General features: G+C 45.1%; 2 protein-coding genes across 3 annotated transcripts in view; one reads left to right on the forward strand and one right to left on the reverse strand.

Annotated features, from left to right (window-relative positions):
• The first annotated feature begins 2,891 nt into the window (after positions 1 to 2,891).
• On the forward strand, positions 2,892 to 6,236 carry LOC146191715 (uncharacterized). Its single transcript, XM_084602228.1, has 3 exons — positions 2,892 to 3,285; positions 3,398 to 3,449; positions 3,998 to 6,236. Exons 1-3 carry the CDS (start codon positions 3,244 to 3,246, stop codon positions 4,198 to 4,200), a joined length of 297 nt encoding a protein of 98 aa, XP_084458354.1. The 5' UTR covers positions 2,892 to 3,243; the 3' UTR covers positions 4,201 to 6,236.
• Positions 6,237 to 6,387: 151 nt separating this feature from the next.
• The window catches only part of Cap-H2 (Chromosome associated protein H2), a 95,894-nt gene continuing 86,327 nt past the window's right edge, over positions 6,388 to 15,954 (reverse strand). For both annotated transcript variants that reach the window (XM_084602226.1, XM_084602227.1), the window contains one exon: positions 6,388 to 11,631. In XM_084602226.1, coding sequence (XP_084458352.1) covers positions 11,410 to 11,631 — 222 coding nt within the window. In that variant the 3' untranslated portion in view covers positions 6,388 to 11,409. The remainder of the gene's footprint in view (positions 11,632 to 15,954) is intronic.

A 15,954-nucleotide genomic window follows, 5' to 3' on the forward strand; every position in this document is an offset into this window, starting at 1 on the left:
ATCGCAGGGGGAAGTGTATGTTGTGTAGAGCAGTGACCGGGAGGTGAGAGATGGATGCGAGCAAGGATGTTCCGGCCGGTGAGGGTAGATGATAATCGCTCCAACTGGGCTGAGCGGTGGGCTTCTGTGAGCTCAGCTAGGGAGTTATGGATGCCCATGTGAAGAAGGCGTTCATTGGAAGTGTAGCGGGGTAAGTTGAGGGCGGCCTTGTACGCCTGTCGGATAAGGACGTTAACCTTGTCCTCCTCCACCCGCGTGAGGAAAAGGTAGGGGAGCGAGTACACAACACGGCTCAGGACAAATGCCTGTACCAGGCGTCTGAGGTCATGCTCGCGCATGCCACGATGGCGATTGGCTATGCGGCGAATGAGGCGGATTGTTTGATGAACCATCACCGTCAGCTTAGTGATGGTTGCGGTATTCTTGCCATTGTTTTGTATCAGAATACCAAGAATACCAAGCGGCGTTGACCTACCGTCCAAGCCCCGTAGGGCCAGGAACTGCCACCCTTGACCACCTCATCCATCAGGTCAGTAGCCGCGCACGCTAGCCACCCCGGCAAGTACGCAGGCGTGTCACTGAACGGAAGGAACGCGAGGTGAAAGGGTGAAACTGAAAGTAAACTTGAAAGCTACGGGCAACCGAACGCCCTATAAAAACGCGGCATACATCGTTAGCTCCGCCATGAAAGGCGAGCGAGATACCTGTCATTGTCATGACAAAAAACGTAGTGAGCAATACATCATGCAGTAAGATAAGTGACAGCTGTTAACTTAAAATACACTTCAAGCGCCTCATTAATTTTTTTTCTCTCTACGACGCTCCTCGTGATTATGAGGCGTCTTTCGTCGAAAGCAAACAGGTGAGGAAAAACGGAGTCTTTTTGTCAGGCGTACAACCTCTCCCTGTGGTTCCTCCTTCCCGAAAGCCTAGCTTTTTTACCCAAATCCGACTCAACTGACGCGTGAACGTGAGACGAGGACCACGAAAAAGAGGAACGGGAAGTAGGAATTAAAATACAATAAAACGGGAGGTAAGAAGAAACGCACGGCTGGCAGCGCGCGCACGGGCTTCTCGCTCCACAAAACACCACGAAAAAAGAAAAAAAAGAAAAAAAAAAAAAACTTTGGTGCAAACCAGAGCGCGCGAATAAGCACCAGCGAATGTAGGTTTGGATGCCGACAGTTGCCTCTGCGCATCTCGAGCCAACGCACCAGTGGTGCGCGCAGTTGTTCCGAGACAGACGTGCGAATCTCTCGGCCGAAGTGGGAAGCGATTTCCAGCCTCTTACGGCTTCAGATACGGCGTTCCACGAATAGATACACAGCTGCCTGTGCATCGATGCATGCAAATACACTATATTCCGCAATGCTTCAGTTACAATCTCTTCAGCGCTGTAAAATACTGCTGTAGTGCGGAAACTTGAACGTTCATTCCCTTTCCACACATTTCTACGCGAAAGCCTTGCAGCGCGACTATACATTAATAAGGGTGTGACTTTAAAGCGTCATTCGCCTCTATTTTACAGAAGCTGCCACTTGTAGACGTCCAGGGGAAAAAAAAAAAAAAAGCGCACGCGCTTTGACGGTAGTCGCGAGTTCAACGAAAGCTGAGCGCGCGAACACTTCCTCGTCCAAAACGCGACTCGCGAGTGACGCACGAACTGCGCGCGGGAGAGAAGAAAAAGAAAAAATAGTAGGACTCACCTGTCGACTCTTCCTCCGCACAGGTTCAAAACTAATCCAAAGTGGACAAGAGCGCTTCTTCAAGCTCTGGCCGCCGGACGACACAAAAGCACTTCACTTTGCATAGAGATGGATCCGGACAGGGCGCAGAGAGTGTGGCGGGAGCGGTATGTAATTCTCCGAAGCTTGCTTCGTCGAGGCGATGATTCTCCGCGGGTCCGAGTTGGCGGCGGCGGTCCTTTAGTCGAAGCTTCCACCGTGGGATACGCGCCACCACCACGCAGTGCGTACACCTCCGCCGAAACTAGAACAGCGCCAGATCTTTGAACTTGTCCGGTGGCTTTCCCGTTAGGTTTTTTCTCTCTCTCTCTATGTCCCTCCCCCTCCTCGCGGTCTCTCTGTGCTTCCCTTCTCTCTCCTCGCGAGGGGAAGACATAATAAAAGAAAGAGAGATGGAGTGGAAAGAGAGAGCAGGTAGACATGGTCCGAAACCCAGTTATTCTTCTTTATTTATAGCATCCACCACCTTCTTGTGCTTCCCGAACTCAGACAGAAACGAAAATCTACGAGGAAAGAGAGTTGCGCGCAGGCTATACACATTGCATTATTAGCGCAGAAAAGAGTGTGGGGTTTACCCATTTGCTGCGTACGAAGTCCGGCGCCCGAAGCACCACGGCGTTTGCCTTTATTTGCCGGTTGATTAAATGAATATTCCAGTATTCTTTGCTATTAAGAAGCTCCACGATTCCAGAATGCAGTTGGTCACTTGGTAGATTGAAATTACTAAAGACCGTTGGATAGCCTTGTTTCCGAACTGAGCGTAGATCGAAAGGACTGAGAGCGGCTTCTATAATCACCCACCCAGACGGCTAGCAGACGACGCCAATGCGCACGACCGCCTCACGGACGCGCGAGGCGCGCATGCGCCTTTCGGGGCGCCAATGTTGCCGCGCCGAATGCTCTACGCGCTCTGCGGTGACTCGGGAAGCTGTGCTGCGCATCTGCATGCGTGGGGAATGCGACAAGAATCGCGAAATGACAAAGCCGCGATGAATAGCGCCTCACTTGGGTTACCACATTTTAAAGCAGCTGTCATGCGCAGGTGAAGCGCATAAATATAAAAAAAAAAAAAACAGAAAAGAGCGCACTGCAGTTCCGTCTTGGTTCCGTCTCGCGAACAACGCAGCGCTGCTCTCATGCTCGTGGGGTTGCTTGCGTCACGGCCAGCTGAGCCGCTGAGCTTTCTATGTGCCGAAGCGGCAGGCAGCGAACAGCGAGAGCAGCCGCGACGTCGGGACGTCTTTATCGTGTCCGCGCAGCTCCGACTATGTGGCGTTTGCAGCATTGTAAACTTTGAGACATCTGCTTCTTGTCGCACGTACTACTGCGTGCGCGCTGCGCCCTAACGTGCGCAGAGAGCAGCGGACGCTCCTGAGTCTACCATACTACAGACTGTTGAGCCCGAGGCGGCAGAAAGCTAGAAAAACGAGCCGAGCTGCGGAACTTGTTTACGCGTCCGACTTGGAGGGAGCGATAACCTCCCGGCGGAAGAGCGGCTATGTCAAATCTCTACAACCCAATAACAGCTTGCCTCAAAAAGGTAAGATACTATTTCCCCCGTTTACCAACTATGAGATTGAGGCATGCATGCACAGGTGTACGCGTAATGTATGCACCCATTTGAAATAACACGAATAATTTTCGTGTTTCAGCCTGGACGGGAGAACGCCAGTGCCGTCGAGGATCAAGCGAAGGACAATGAAAGTAAGTCTGAACGCGGATATAGCTAGCTGATGTAAACAGCAAGGAACGGAGTGGCGTCTGCCACGCAGCGTTCGCACACACGGTTCGCGCGAATTCACATCAAGCGACCTCGTGTCAAGAGCTAGGCGCTTGGCCTCCGTGTTGCTGTAGCCTTCGTTTCGGCTCCGTACCATTGCATCCGCCAAAATCGTTACAGGAATCTCCTGTAGCATACGACAAGGAAAACAAAATCGTTAACAGATGCGCTCAGCGAAATTGGCCACGGGCGCCCACGGCTTCGTCGGAATATGCGTGCACGCACGCATCGCGACTCACGGATGATCGGATATAACTTTTCGCGTGACGGTGCGTGTAATTGCCGTTTATGCTCCTCTCGTCTGGTGTGTTTGTGTTTGCGTTGTTTTTTTTTTCTTTTTTTTTCAGATGTTTGACCAGCTAGCCTGCCAAATACGTTTTGCTGCCTTTAATGCACGTTCCGGCACTATCAAAAGCGTTTGGTAGTTTAGCTAGTTTAGCCAAACCTGTTTAAGTCGTTTACTTGAACGCAGAGAAAACGTCGACGGATACCAGTCCGAATGCGGCTCCCACAGGCTGGATTCATGGCATAACTTCTGGCGTCTACAACGTCGGTGCGGGAGGAGCGAGATGGGTAGCGTCGACGACGTACAGCGTAGGGGCTACTGTCATAGGCACTGGGTCTCAGCTCGTTCGCAAAGTTGGGACCCGTAAGGACAAGACCAAGAATGAATGACAAGGGACCAGCACGAGCAGCGGTTCAGAAGAGGAGACAGCCACATTCGATTTTAACTGTCCTCGCGGATACATTTACTAGTTTCGGGCGGCATTCAGCGCAGGGAAGAGATGCAGCATCTTTATTCTTTTACAGACTGTGCGTTGCTAACAGTTTGTGCTACGAGCGTTGCTGCATGTTCAACATGGCTTGTAATGAATGTGCCCTGGCTTGCTTTTCACTGTAATGGCACAGTATTGAAGATGGATGACATACAGGGAGGTCAGCTTTGTATTTGTCATGTGCTGGCCACATGGATGAATGTTCAATTTGTGCGCAGAATGGTGAATGCCTTGAAGATATATTGGGCCCATTGGTGGCGCTTCTAATTGGGAAAAAACTGTTTTGAGGTGTGCCGAAAATTGCAGCTGGCTTTTCCAGCTGCAAATTTTGTTAACGCAGTATACTCTATATGCCTGTTGTCATTTTTAATATGGCGTGCTTGCGTGAAAGCCCACATGACCAGTGTGCCTTATATAAAATGCCGTGGTCTTGTCTTGGCGCGTTTAGCAGTTGCCAACGGTGTGGACTTTCTTGGGCATTGCTTGATGTTTTCGCTCTGCAGCTTACATCACTTTCGTATCGGATCTGATCAATGGCCCAATATGATGGGCTTTGAGCAGTCACGTTTTTTTGCAGAGCTTGTGCATTTTTCTGGTGGCAGCTTAGATTTGTACTGCATATTTTCTCGACCTTTGACATACAAGACCTATGTACCTACATGTTGCACGTGGTATTTTCACAAGGTTGATATCAGCTTTGAAATTTCTTAAAGCTAACCTGTAAAACACAGGAAAACATAGTAGTAGGACAGCATTTGCTTTTTGGTGTGCATTCAGCATGTGCTCTTGGAATAAGTGCATTATGTGAATACGTTTCTAATGCTCATTTCTCGCATACTGGTGTGAAAAGCAAAAACTGGTTCATGTAATCTTGGTAGGAAGCATTCTTGTGTTGGAGGTTCATGCTTGCTGCTGGGGGACAATTTTCGTTCACTTGCTTTAATTATGTACAGCTGTCTTGGCAGTCCTTCGCAACAAGAGTGCAAAATTTCAAAAGTGTAGCTCAGTCTATAACTGCAATAAAAATGCTTGCATTGCAGCACCTTTACTGTGCCATGTAATTTTATATGACCAGCAAGTGCACCACAGAAAACTACATATTACGTGCAAAACAGGGGACAGTTGTTTTTGCCATTTTCTTAGACCATTTAGTTATGCTTACAAGTGTGGTGGCTGGATCTGCACCTTATCACCCGTGCCAATGCCGACATTTTGCTGCAGTATTCAGTGTTGTAGATGTTCGCATCTATAATGTCCTCAGAGTTCAAATGTAGCACTAGTCAGCAGTAACTGCCTTCAAAACTAAAGCTTTTCAGTGTGTTCAAAGGGCAGCATTAAAAAGTGCACAAATGCCACTTGGCAGTTTCTAGTCAGAGGAAACTATGTTCCGGCCATAATGGATAGGGTAGAGAGATCCGGCACATCCTGAGAGGACCGGAATCAATGTTTAAATTTCTCCTTGTCATGTTTTCTCTTATTGCGTGTGTATATGCATGTCAGCAGTACACAAGTCATCAATACCTGCACCAAAGGTTCTTAAGTCTGAGCAAAGCATTCATTTTTCCACCCTTTTGATGTATTCAAGTGCTCTCCAAGACATTTTCTCTAGCGTGTAAGTCTTTGCATGCAATTACTCATCATTAACACAACAAGCAAGCAATCAATCCAAATATGCATTTAATGTCAACAAAATGAAGTGACATTCGGCTTTGGAAATCATCATTCAAATGAATAATGCACCAGTTGTTCGGGGAATGAGATATAACACACACGCTGTGAAAAAAAAAGAAAAACAAGAAGGCGACATGAAGGGATTACAAAATGTTAAAAAAAAACATAGGTGAAGTCTACACGATTTTTTGCCCATGTGAATGCAGGCCATGTACTGTACAGGTTACAGCAAAATAAAGTTTATGTTGCCTAAATTGTATGGCAGCTCCAGCGTTCGTCCGGTGTTTCTTATTTACACTATTTACAACGGCTGATGATAAATAAAAACACAGCGCACTATACAGACTAGCACGCTTTCACATCCCATAAATACAGCTGTAGTAGAACTTCTGCTCCACAGTTCAGTTCCAAAGTGCTACAGCAGGCTGATCAAAACAACCCAAGCACCCTTGGGATAAATCTAATTACTTCGAAACAATATGTCGCATAATACACAGTCACCTTGAAGTTCGCATTGTCTTTTTTTCTTGAGCAGGGTAGCTAAGTTACAAGGTTCAACATTCAGGATTACCACAGGCCTTAACAAGCATTAGTGAAACTTGCCCAAGATTTGAAACGAACAGGCACAACAAATTATGCTCTAAAACAGCCATTTCACATGGAAAAGAACGCACAAAAAAAGTGTCCCCTTACCCCTTTCAAAAGGCAGACAAAAGCTGTACACTACACATCACTTAAGCATTTATCAGTGTTTGTGATGATGGAAGTGTGTCGGTTCCAAAGCTTGCAGGATTGATGTGACTACAAGTGGAAGCAAGAGGAGGGCATGAAATGAACAGTTCAACAAGCCCTGTGCAGAGGGCGAGTCGAGGAGATAGGGTTGAAAGTTTTGCTATACACTCGCTGGTAAGGCACTGCGATTTTCCACCACCATGGATCTCCTTGTATTATTTTTCATGGTAATACCACACCTTTAAATGTCTCTGAAATAATCCAGCACATTTTCTTTGGCATCACGCTTTTTCTCTCGGCACAAGCTATTCACCCAACCTTAATTCTGCATTACATCCCAAGAAACTTTTCTCGCAGTGAACGTGCAATGTTCAAGTAAACGTTCAATATACAAGACACAAATGTAATAATGCAGGGAAGCAAAGTTACAAGACATGGCAGTTTAATGACTGATACTGACAGCTGCAGTGAGAAGTCATGATGCCTTCTGCTGCTGAAGCTGCTGAAGGCATATCTGCTAAAGCTGGGTGCCCTGCATAGTTTGGAAAGCTTAAATGGAAACCTTCAGTTCATAAAGAAATAAAAGTGGCCAAAAGTGCTTTTATTACACTACCAAGGAGATCTGCACATCAAGAAACATTTTTTTAAGCCAAGTTGCGTCATTTTTTTTTATTACTTGAGCAGCCTTGGTCATTGCTCTCTCTCTCAAGAAAATAAGCGAGAGCCAGAAATGTTCGAGAACATATTAAAAGTAACTTAAATCACTCTCAGCTGCTGTAAGAGGTGGTGCAGTTTCAACCTATCTTTTCAAGTGCGTCGGTGCATGGAAACACCATGTCATCCACAACGATGCTTGTGCGAACTAGTAGGCATGTGCATTTTCTTCCGAAAGCTGGCTTCGCTGTTTCAATCTCCTAAGAGCTAAAATATCTTTAAAATTTCATTGCCAAAACTCTGCTCTTTCACTGGACCTTTTGATAACATTTAATCGTATTCATAAACTTCAAAGGCAAAAGAGAAGAAGGGGCGTGATGCGACCGAGCCAATGAGGAGGCAGAGCGGGGGCACCACTGCAGCCACTTAGAGAGTGCCGCATATCAGTTTGGGACGATGCGGCCACCCGAAACTACAGCATCTGCTTTGCTCATGCCCTGCTTCCTCCTGACATCTCTACAGCAGGGATGAACAGTGCTAGCGCACCTACTTTGCATTTAACTGACTAAGCAAATTGGCTTTAATTTTTTTTCTAAATGCTCAGGCATCAGATACTTTTTATGATGATAGATACAAAATTCTCAATATGGCAAATACTAAAGGAATGACAATTATGCTCAGTTGTGCACAGTGGAGTGTTGGAGAGAACTGTTGTGCACTGCTCCGTGATGCTTATTGCCATGTCCAGCAGCTGCAAAAGCATTCACTGCTTTTCAGATATGCGCAGCATTTATAGAACAAGAATAAATCGAGTTACTAACTGAAAAGATTTTTGAAAGATAAAAGCAAGCTCTATAAATAATACAATCTTCATTCACCTAGCACGAATACAAAGAAAATCTTAGAATGCACGCCAGCTAAGTCCACCAGCTTTAGCGCAAAAATAAACTAATCTGCAAATTTGTGCTGTAATATTGACACACCGCTATTTCCACCCACACCATCCAGGACTGCCTGAGAATGTTTGATAATGAAGTTGCCATCACCACCACCGTTTGGGTGCTGGATGTGGCCATTGTGCGGCCTCTCTCAGAATATACTGCGAAATGTTTTGCAGAACTAGATGTTAATCCTTAATAAACAGAAATATAGCGCACTATAATCTGGTGTAGCTAAAGCAGAACTGTCTACACCGTACATTCTTCAGCCAGGAGTGAGAGTACTGTGCGTCTGTATAGCTTTCGTGCATAAACAGGTGGTAAGAGATGTGCGTGATGGTGCATAAGAGCAGACTTGCCCGTCAGTGTGTGGCATTGTTTTAAGCTTGACCTGTACTTGCTTGCAGTGATTCCATTGCATGTTGTAGTACACCAAGGAGATTTATACATAAAATGGTTTAGGCGAATAGCTGTTTGTGCAGCGATAACTGTCATTTTCCTTTCTGTCACCAGCAGCTTTTCTCGTGTTAATCCAGCATGTCAACGTGATAAAACTGCAGCTGTTAGCAACTACTGTTTTTGCGCTCTTTCTTCAGTTTCTGGAGCATTTGGGATGCTTTACACTAACATGCCCTGCCTTCCTACCTATCACACCTTCATGCATCAATACAGAAATTTGTATGGGTTACTGAGGAATAAACACAGTTTCGACACTAAATAAATCAATCAATCACTGTACCTTCGCAGATACAAGCTTGAATCAGCTAAATCAAGGCGGTAGTAAAAATCCTACTGGCAATGCTAGCCTCGAGCAGGTACAGCAACTATGACAGCCCCAACAACACTTAATTTAATTTCACTTAACAAGGTAAATCCCCGTACCTTCACAGATGCACATATGCGTTTGCTGGTACAGCAGCCATCACAGTAGCTGCAGCTTGTGTGCGAGTAATACAAAAACTAGTAAAGCGAAAAATCTATGGCCAGTCATCACAACGTGCTGTCTTTCTGCACTTCCACGCTGTTTTTTCACCATGCTACACTACCACAGCAAGGTACAGTGATCCATTACAAGCACCTCCTACACTAGCCATACCAATATTACTATAAAGCAGCAGGAACAAACGAAAATACCACACAAAGACTGGTAAATGCGCAGGCACTATTTGTATGAACATGCCATATCGCCTATACAATACGCACATGGCCAAATTATAAACTTTTTCTTCACACTGCAGGCAGCTCCTTTGTAAACAATGGTATTGCAGCATGAACATAAAACTGTGTTTTGGGAAGCACACGGGTTTTGAAAAAACAAGCAAGCCTCCCTTGTGAAGAAACGGTGCACAGCTGACCGCACATGTACAGCCCAACATGGGCAATCTGAGAGCGTGACGATTACAACCTGTGACAACACGACAGGCGAAACATATTTAGCACTGCGCGCCAAGTCCGAAAGCTCTTCCCCAAAACTCTGCACTCTGTGTCTGACAACATGCTTACAAAACTCAAAATTAGGGCAATTTTATTTCCAGTAACGACAAGACTGTGCTTGCTTTCGTTAGTCATGAAAATAAATACAGATGTGAATAAAAATGATTCAAATTTGAACACAAAAAAAAGAAGAAAAAGTTGAAAAAGACATTCTCCATTAATGTCATGTCGAATTGTAACCTGCAGCCGCACATTACGGAAAATAAACGCAAAACAAGGGCATGTACACATCTTCGGGTTCGGTGCATCAGTAGACCGGAGCCCTATTAGCCCTGCCTATTCCCCGTGACAGCTGTAATAACAGAGGGGAGGGGGGGGGGGGGGGGACAGAATGGCTTCGAGGAATACAGCCAGAGCGAACCGCATTTTACTAGGTTTGTCAGGCTGCACAAGCAGTAACTCTCACTGCTACAATAAACCCTCACTCTCTTCACTCATAGCAATGCAGGAAAAAGTTAATGCACAGAATGTTTAGCAAAATTAAGTGGCGTAAATGCACTGTAAAAGTTCAAGACTCTTAACTGCTTGGTTTTGCGCTCGAAACTAATTGTTTATACTAACCGGTGGCACTGCAAGAAACACAGCTGAAAAAGTGCACCCAATCAAGCAGAATGCATGTCTACACCACATATTCTTCAGCCAGGCGTGCGAGTACTGTGCGCCTTGTACAGCTTTGGTGCGTAAGAGCAGACCTGCTCGTCAGTTTGTGGCATTGTTTTGAGCTTGACCTGCGGACCACTTAAATCACCGGCTGATGGTGCAGGCTTAAGATTTGAATCTGGCCAATATATATATTTTTTTGATAACCTTAAAAGCTTTTACTTTGAAACGTCTGTATCAGAGTATTGTAATTTTCTTCTCTGATATAGTGAATGGCAAAACATTCATCAACTCTATGATAAACAGTTTGGTCAATGAACATAAAATATGAAGTTAAAAAAGAAAAGTCAATTTATATTAAAAGTCAATTATCGCATAAAACACTTCTGAAACAGCTCTCAACATGAACACGGGCAGTCACAATTTGCAATGCACAATACGAATCAAAGCTTCTGTTGCATAATTCGATTAACATCAAGAAGACAAAAGAAATTGGTTCAATGGAGCTTAATCTAAATACTGCACCAAGACATTTAACATTTACAATGCCTATACTTGTGCAAATTATTACCTGCCATGCTCAATTACTATTGGAAGCATTCCAATTACTCAAACAATTATGCATGATAAAATCAATCGCAAATTTACGTGCCTGTAAGCATAGCATTAAATCAAACGTCAAATATAGCAGAAATATCAATAAATGAAAATGATTAAACAATATGAAAAACCTTGCTGTCTAAGATTAGGTGAAGCCGGGCTAAGTCTTCTTTTATCTAGTTCTTTCCAGCCAGGCTGTGTCCAACCAACTGTGCGCGTAAGCTTTGGAACTTACTTTATGATGTTCTTAATGTGCGTGTGCTCTTCCCGATCCAAGTACCACACCGAGAGTCTTGAATGATGAAGAGTTGCGAGGGGGTGAGGAGGATCCGCGAGATGTTTCCTTGCCCAGAAGGGAAGAGAAGGTGGAGAATGAAGGACCACAGAAGCCACCGGTAGAGGAGGAGGATGAGCTTCAGTCACACGTGGGTCACCACCATGTTCCCATCATCCTCTCCCTCGGAAGAGTCTTCGGCGAGTGATGCAACAATGCGCATCCGCGACTTTGCACGTGCTATGCTCCGCCCAGAAGACGGAGGCTGTGAATCGATATGCACGTCTGGGTCTGGCACCACTGGGTCCTCACGCAACACATCACTCGGATCTTCTGGACTGGTGGGTGCTGGCGGCCGCTTGCGGCCCTGAAGAAAATAACGAGGCACCATTTGAGTTATGCGCGCAACGACCACCAAATACAAGGAGCGTCCAAAATGATGGCCTTCATTTTTTCTTCTAGAACAAAGTAAACAAAAGTTACTGTCAGATTTGTCTGGCCTGTATGATTACCGTCTGATTTTAATCTTGCGCTTCGTAGATTCAGATTTGAGAATGACGAGAGCGTCATTCACGCCATGAGGAAAGGGCTACATCAAAAGAAAAAACTTGCTAAGCTTACTGGCCTAGTGCAATAATTGGAGAAAGCCGATAGACATGAGCAACCAAGAAGTTTGGAGTGGCAATTCTTTTTTGTCTCTTCAGGGGCGCCTGCCTGGTTCGGTGTCTCACAGGCCTGCTCTGCGCTCAATTTGCATGTATGTAGACCCTTTTTCGTATTCTATGGTTCAATTGTATTCCCTGCACACTCCATGGACTCCACGCTTAAACGCCACTGCCACTGAAACACCACACTTTTATTACCCTATACAGAATTCAGGGAAAGCAGATAGCTTAACATAGGCCACTAAGGCACGGCCAAATGGCTTGGTTAAAGCGGGGATTTATATGTAGGCCGGTAGCCTACGCTATCGCATCATACCCTTAAAGGCGGCGCTTAAAGGGACAGAACACTGGCCAAAATATGTCATGAGATTATGGAGGAGATGAAAAGATCTTGCCTCATATAGTACAGATCGAGCACTACAATATCAAAGAAGAGAGACTTTACAATTTTAATTTTTCATTGAAAATCGCATAAAAACAAAAAAGGCGCTATCTAGTGGAGAAAATCTAGTACTTTCAGTCTAGCCCCCAACGTGACATGTCAGCAAAATATCGCTGATTTTCGTAACTGCACATTGTTCTGTTTTCTTTGAGGAGTGCTTGCCATAATTTATTATATTTTGCGCTCTCTCCAGTGCGTCCCTAAATAAAAACCACCCCTGCTTTTGCACCGCGAGAGGTATGCTTTCAGGTTTTGCCACTAGATGGTGCCACAGTGTTTGCAATTTCGTGATTGAAGCAATGACAGTGCCCATCAAAACTTTCATCGACGAGGGCATGCGTTATTGTGCCGTAACAGCATTGAGTGTGAAACTGAAAAGGACGTTACTCTACGCAAAAAATGTCTGATTACTGTCTGGCGAGTGGAAGTTATACTTGTTTTCGGTACGTCTTTTTTGTCGACCACCAGTCGTTACCGCGGTCGCTGCTCATGGTTTCCAGCATCGGACTACATAAAAATGGGCGCACGCATTGATCGAAAAATTCCCGGTAAAAATTTTCTACAGTGTTTCTAACAAAACCATTATGGAATCGAACATTTTAGACATCAATCTTTCTACTGCGGCGAAAAAAAATAGAGACCTAAGTTCCAGTGTTCTGTCCTTTTAAGTGTCCCCCATATTTAGATGCAATAAATGCCTTTACCACCACCACCTAAAACGGCGGTGAAATTTGATGCGTTCAACGAAATGCTAGTTGTGTTCAATGCAATGCTCGGTCGCCCGAAGCCAAATTTGTCGCTCCACACTCAGTTCAGCAGTGTTGAACCAGCGTAATTATTTTTTTTCGTCGCAGATTATCTTATTGCAAAGTTTGTGCGAGATCTGGTGATGATTGCAGTCAGCGAAGTGTCAAGAAGAATCAGCCTTTGCAGACAGCTAGCAATGCCCCGTCAACCATCGCAATCATTTTGAAGGACCGAGACAAGATTTTCAAACTTCAGGGAGCACTGGAGATGAGGTCATACTGAACTCTGAAGTTTTTTTGCACATGGACAAAGTCAGTACTTTCATCGCTCAGTGCAATCACGCACCCGATGAGGTGTGCGCAAAGTGGAAGGTGTATGTGCTGTAGTGCGTGGTTGTGTTTGCTGCAAGAGGCAGAAGAAAATCAATTTCTTCAAATAAATCAGCTTTAGGGTTAGTTCAAAGTTTTCATTTGAGATTTTGCTTGCTTGTCTACACACGTGCCTACTGCCAAGGTACGTCATTTTCACACCTAGGTTTGACCACTGGCTTAAAATCGCCGATTTTTCATTACAGCGATATTTCAAAATGAACAATTTTTTGCCGTCCCACGGAATTCATTACATTGAGATTTGACTGTACTGTAAACAAGCAGGCCGTGGGCACTCTGTGGCACCAGCTACAAATCACTTCTGCGGTTGTGTGACATGTCGAACACACGACTATGCAGCGCATCACTCATAATTCCACCCCTATATGCATCAATCCTCCTCTGCACTTGTTCCACCACAACACTAGCCTCTGCCTCTCCATTGTCTCTGTGCGCTACCAGCGTGGAAGCCACGCGCTATAGCCGTGCATCTTCGATAGCCTAGCCGTAGCGTGTATGACTTGCGGCTGGAAGATCAGAAATTAGATTCCATCACTGACAGTCCAAATTTTCATTAAAGCGACATCACTGCAGGTACTGTGACTACACCATGACCCCACTTGACCAATCAAGGCTTTTCAGTCGCATCGACATTGCCTTTTCTGCCGAACGAGACCTTTAATGCTATGGCATTCTATCAAACGCTGGTGCAGAAAGGAATGCTTGCTCTTGTTCACAAGTGACCCGAAGCCATGCGAGTTGAGACTGCTTTGAAAAGTAATATAGGCCCAGCAGATATGTGGCTGTAATATTAGTGAATTACACAAATTATGAACAACTAGAGCTCGAAGAGAAAAAAAAAATGAAGGGCAATACTTTTTGGACACTCCTCATAAAACAGGTGTAATACTGCGGTCCAAAAAGTCAAAGCAAAATTCAACATATCAAATAATCAGTGAATAAAGTAATCGCAATTTCATTCGATTCACAATGCACTTTTTCTACTCAAAGTATTTGAACCTTAAACATATTGTCACGGGTTCTATCGCTACCCGGACGGCAGTCCAGAAGGACAGGGTCAAAGGACGGAGTTGAGGCACAGGAGGCAGAGAGCAGGCGCTTGACCAGGCAAAAACAGTGGCGTCCCAGAACCACGCGCACTCCGCAGAACTTCGTCTTCTTCTCCCTCCAGAACTGACACGGTTAGCGCGGGTTACAATATTGCCAATAATCAAGCTGTTTCCAAAACGGTACTCATTAGTCGCGTCAGTTAGCTAGTTTTTCCCTAGCGTATTCGGCTGCCAGGATGTGACAAGAACGCTAGGCCTTTCATAAAATGATGGTGCTGGCAGCCATTAAGGACCACCATAAGGCAGCCACTGCACGCTTGCGAATCACGGGACGATGGGAAGCACCACATGGCACGTCACTGCTTCACGTCACAACACATTTAATGACTGGCAGTGAGAACACTGGCAAAGAAAGCTAAAACCACTGCCAATACCATTATGCTGCCAAATGTGTCGTGCACGATGACTGGGTGAAGCTGCAACCTTCAGTTACTACTTTGACTACACTTTCAGAAACTACACATTTTAAGGGGAAAGCTCATAGTGTCGGCGTTCGTTCGTCCGGTCACACTAAAGCTGTCAATCAAATGACATTATCACCCAAAACCGAAACTAACATTATAAGAAAAATAAAAATCCTGTCTCCACAGGAAATCAAACCTCCATCCCTCGGATTTCCAGCCGAGCACTTTAACCAACTACGCCATGCCCAAGATTGTGAAACTCGCATAATAATTCTCCTTGTCTACCGTGAGGATGATAGTTAAAAATAAATAAATCCTGTCTCCACAGGGAATCAAACCTCCATCCCTCGGATTTGCAGCCAAGCACTTTAACAAACAGCACGAAGCCCGAGATAGTGAAACATGCATCATAATTCTCCTTTGTGAGGTTGATAGTAGCAAAGACAATGACGCTACAATTAGTGATAATGACAATGATGGCATTAGCAATGATAGTGATGGTGCATTTACACTTAAATCTTGTTATAGCGAAACGGTTTATAACGAAATAATGGATTTAACGAAAGAATCGTAATTCCCCTTGAAAGTCCCCATAGAAACCAATGTGTTTAAAATTTCGTTTTAACGAAAAAAACTCGCCGATCAACGGATATAACGAAAAATTTTTATTCCAAAATGACAACTGACTGGCCACTTTGCACACAAAATAATATATTTGATAAACTGCACGGCGCGTTGTGGACCTCCGATGCGGCAGTTCGAATCTCCCGCGGCAGCCTCTTACCATCCGGCAACGCTCCGAGCCAGGCCAAGCTGGTCAAGTAGCCAAGCCTCTCAGTCCGTTCTGTTCCATTCCGCACTTCCGCACGCCATAACTCGTTTTGTTCCATACACAGTACGCCTGTTCACGGTCTGTAGGGCTAGGTCAGCTAGG

The sequence above is a fragment of the Amblyomma maculatum genome, chromosome 4, assembly GCF_055883805.1.
Source record: "Amblyomma maculatum isolate TAMU_Amacu chromosome 4, ASM5588380v1, whole genome shotgun sequence".
Classification (NCBI taxonomy): Eukaryota; Metazoa; Arthropoda; class Arachnida; order Ixodida; family Ixodidae; genus Amblyomma; species Amblyomma maculatum.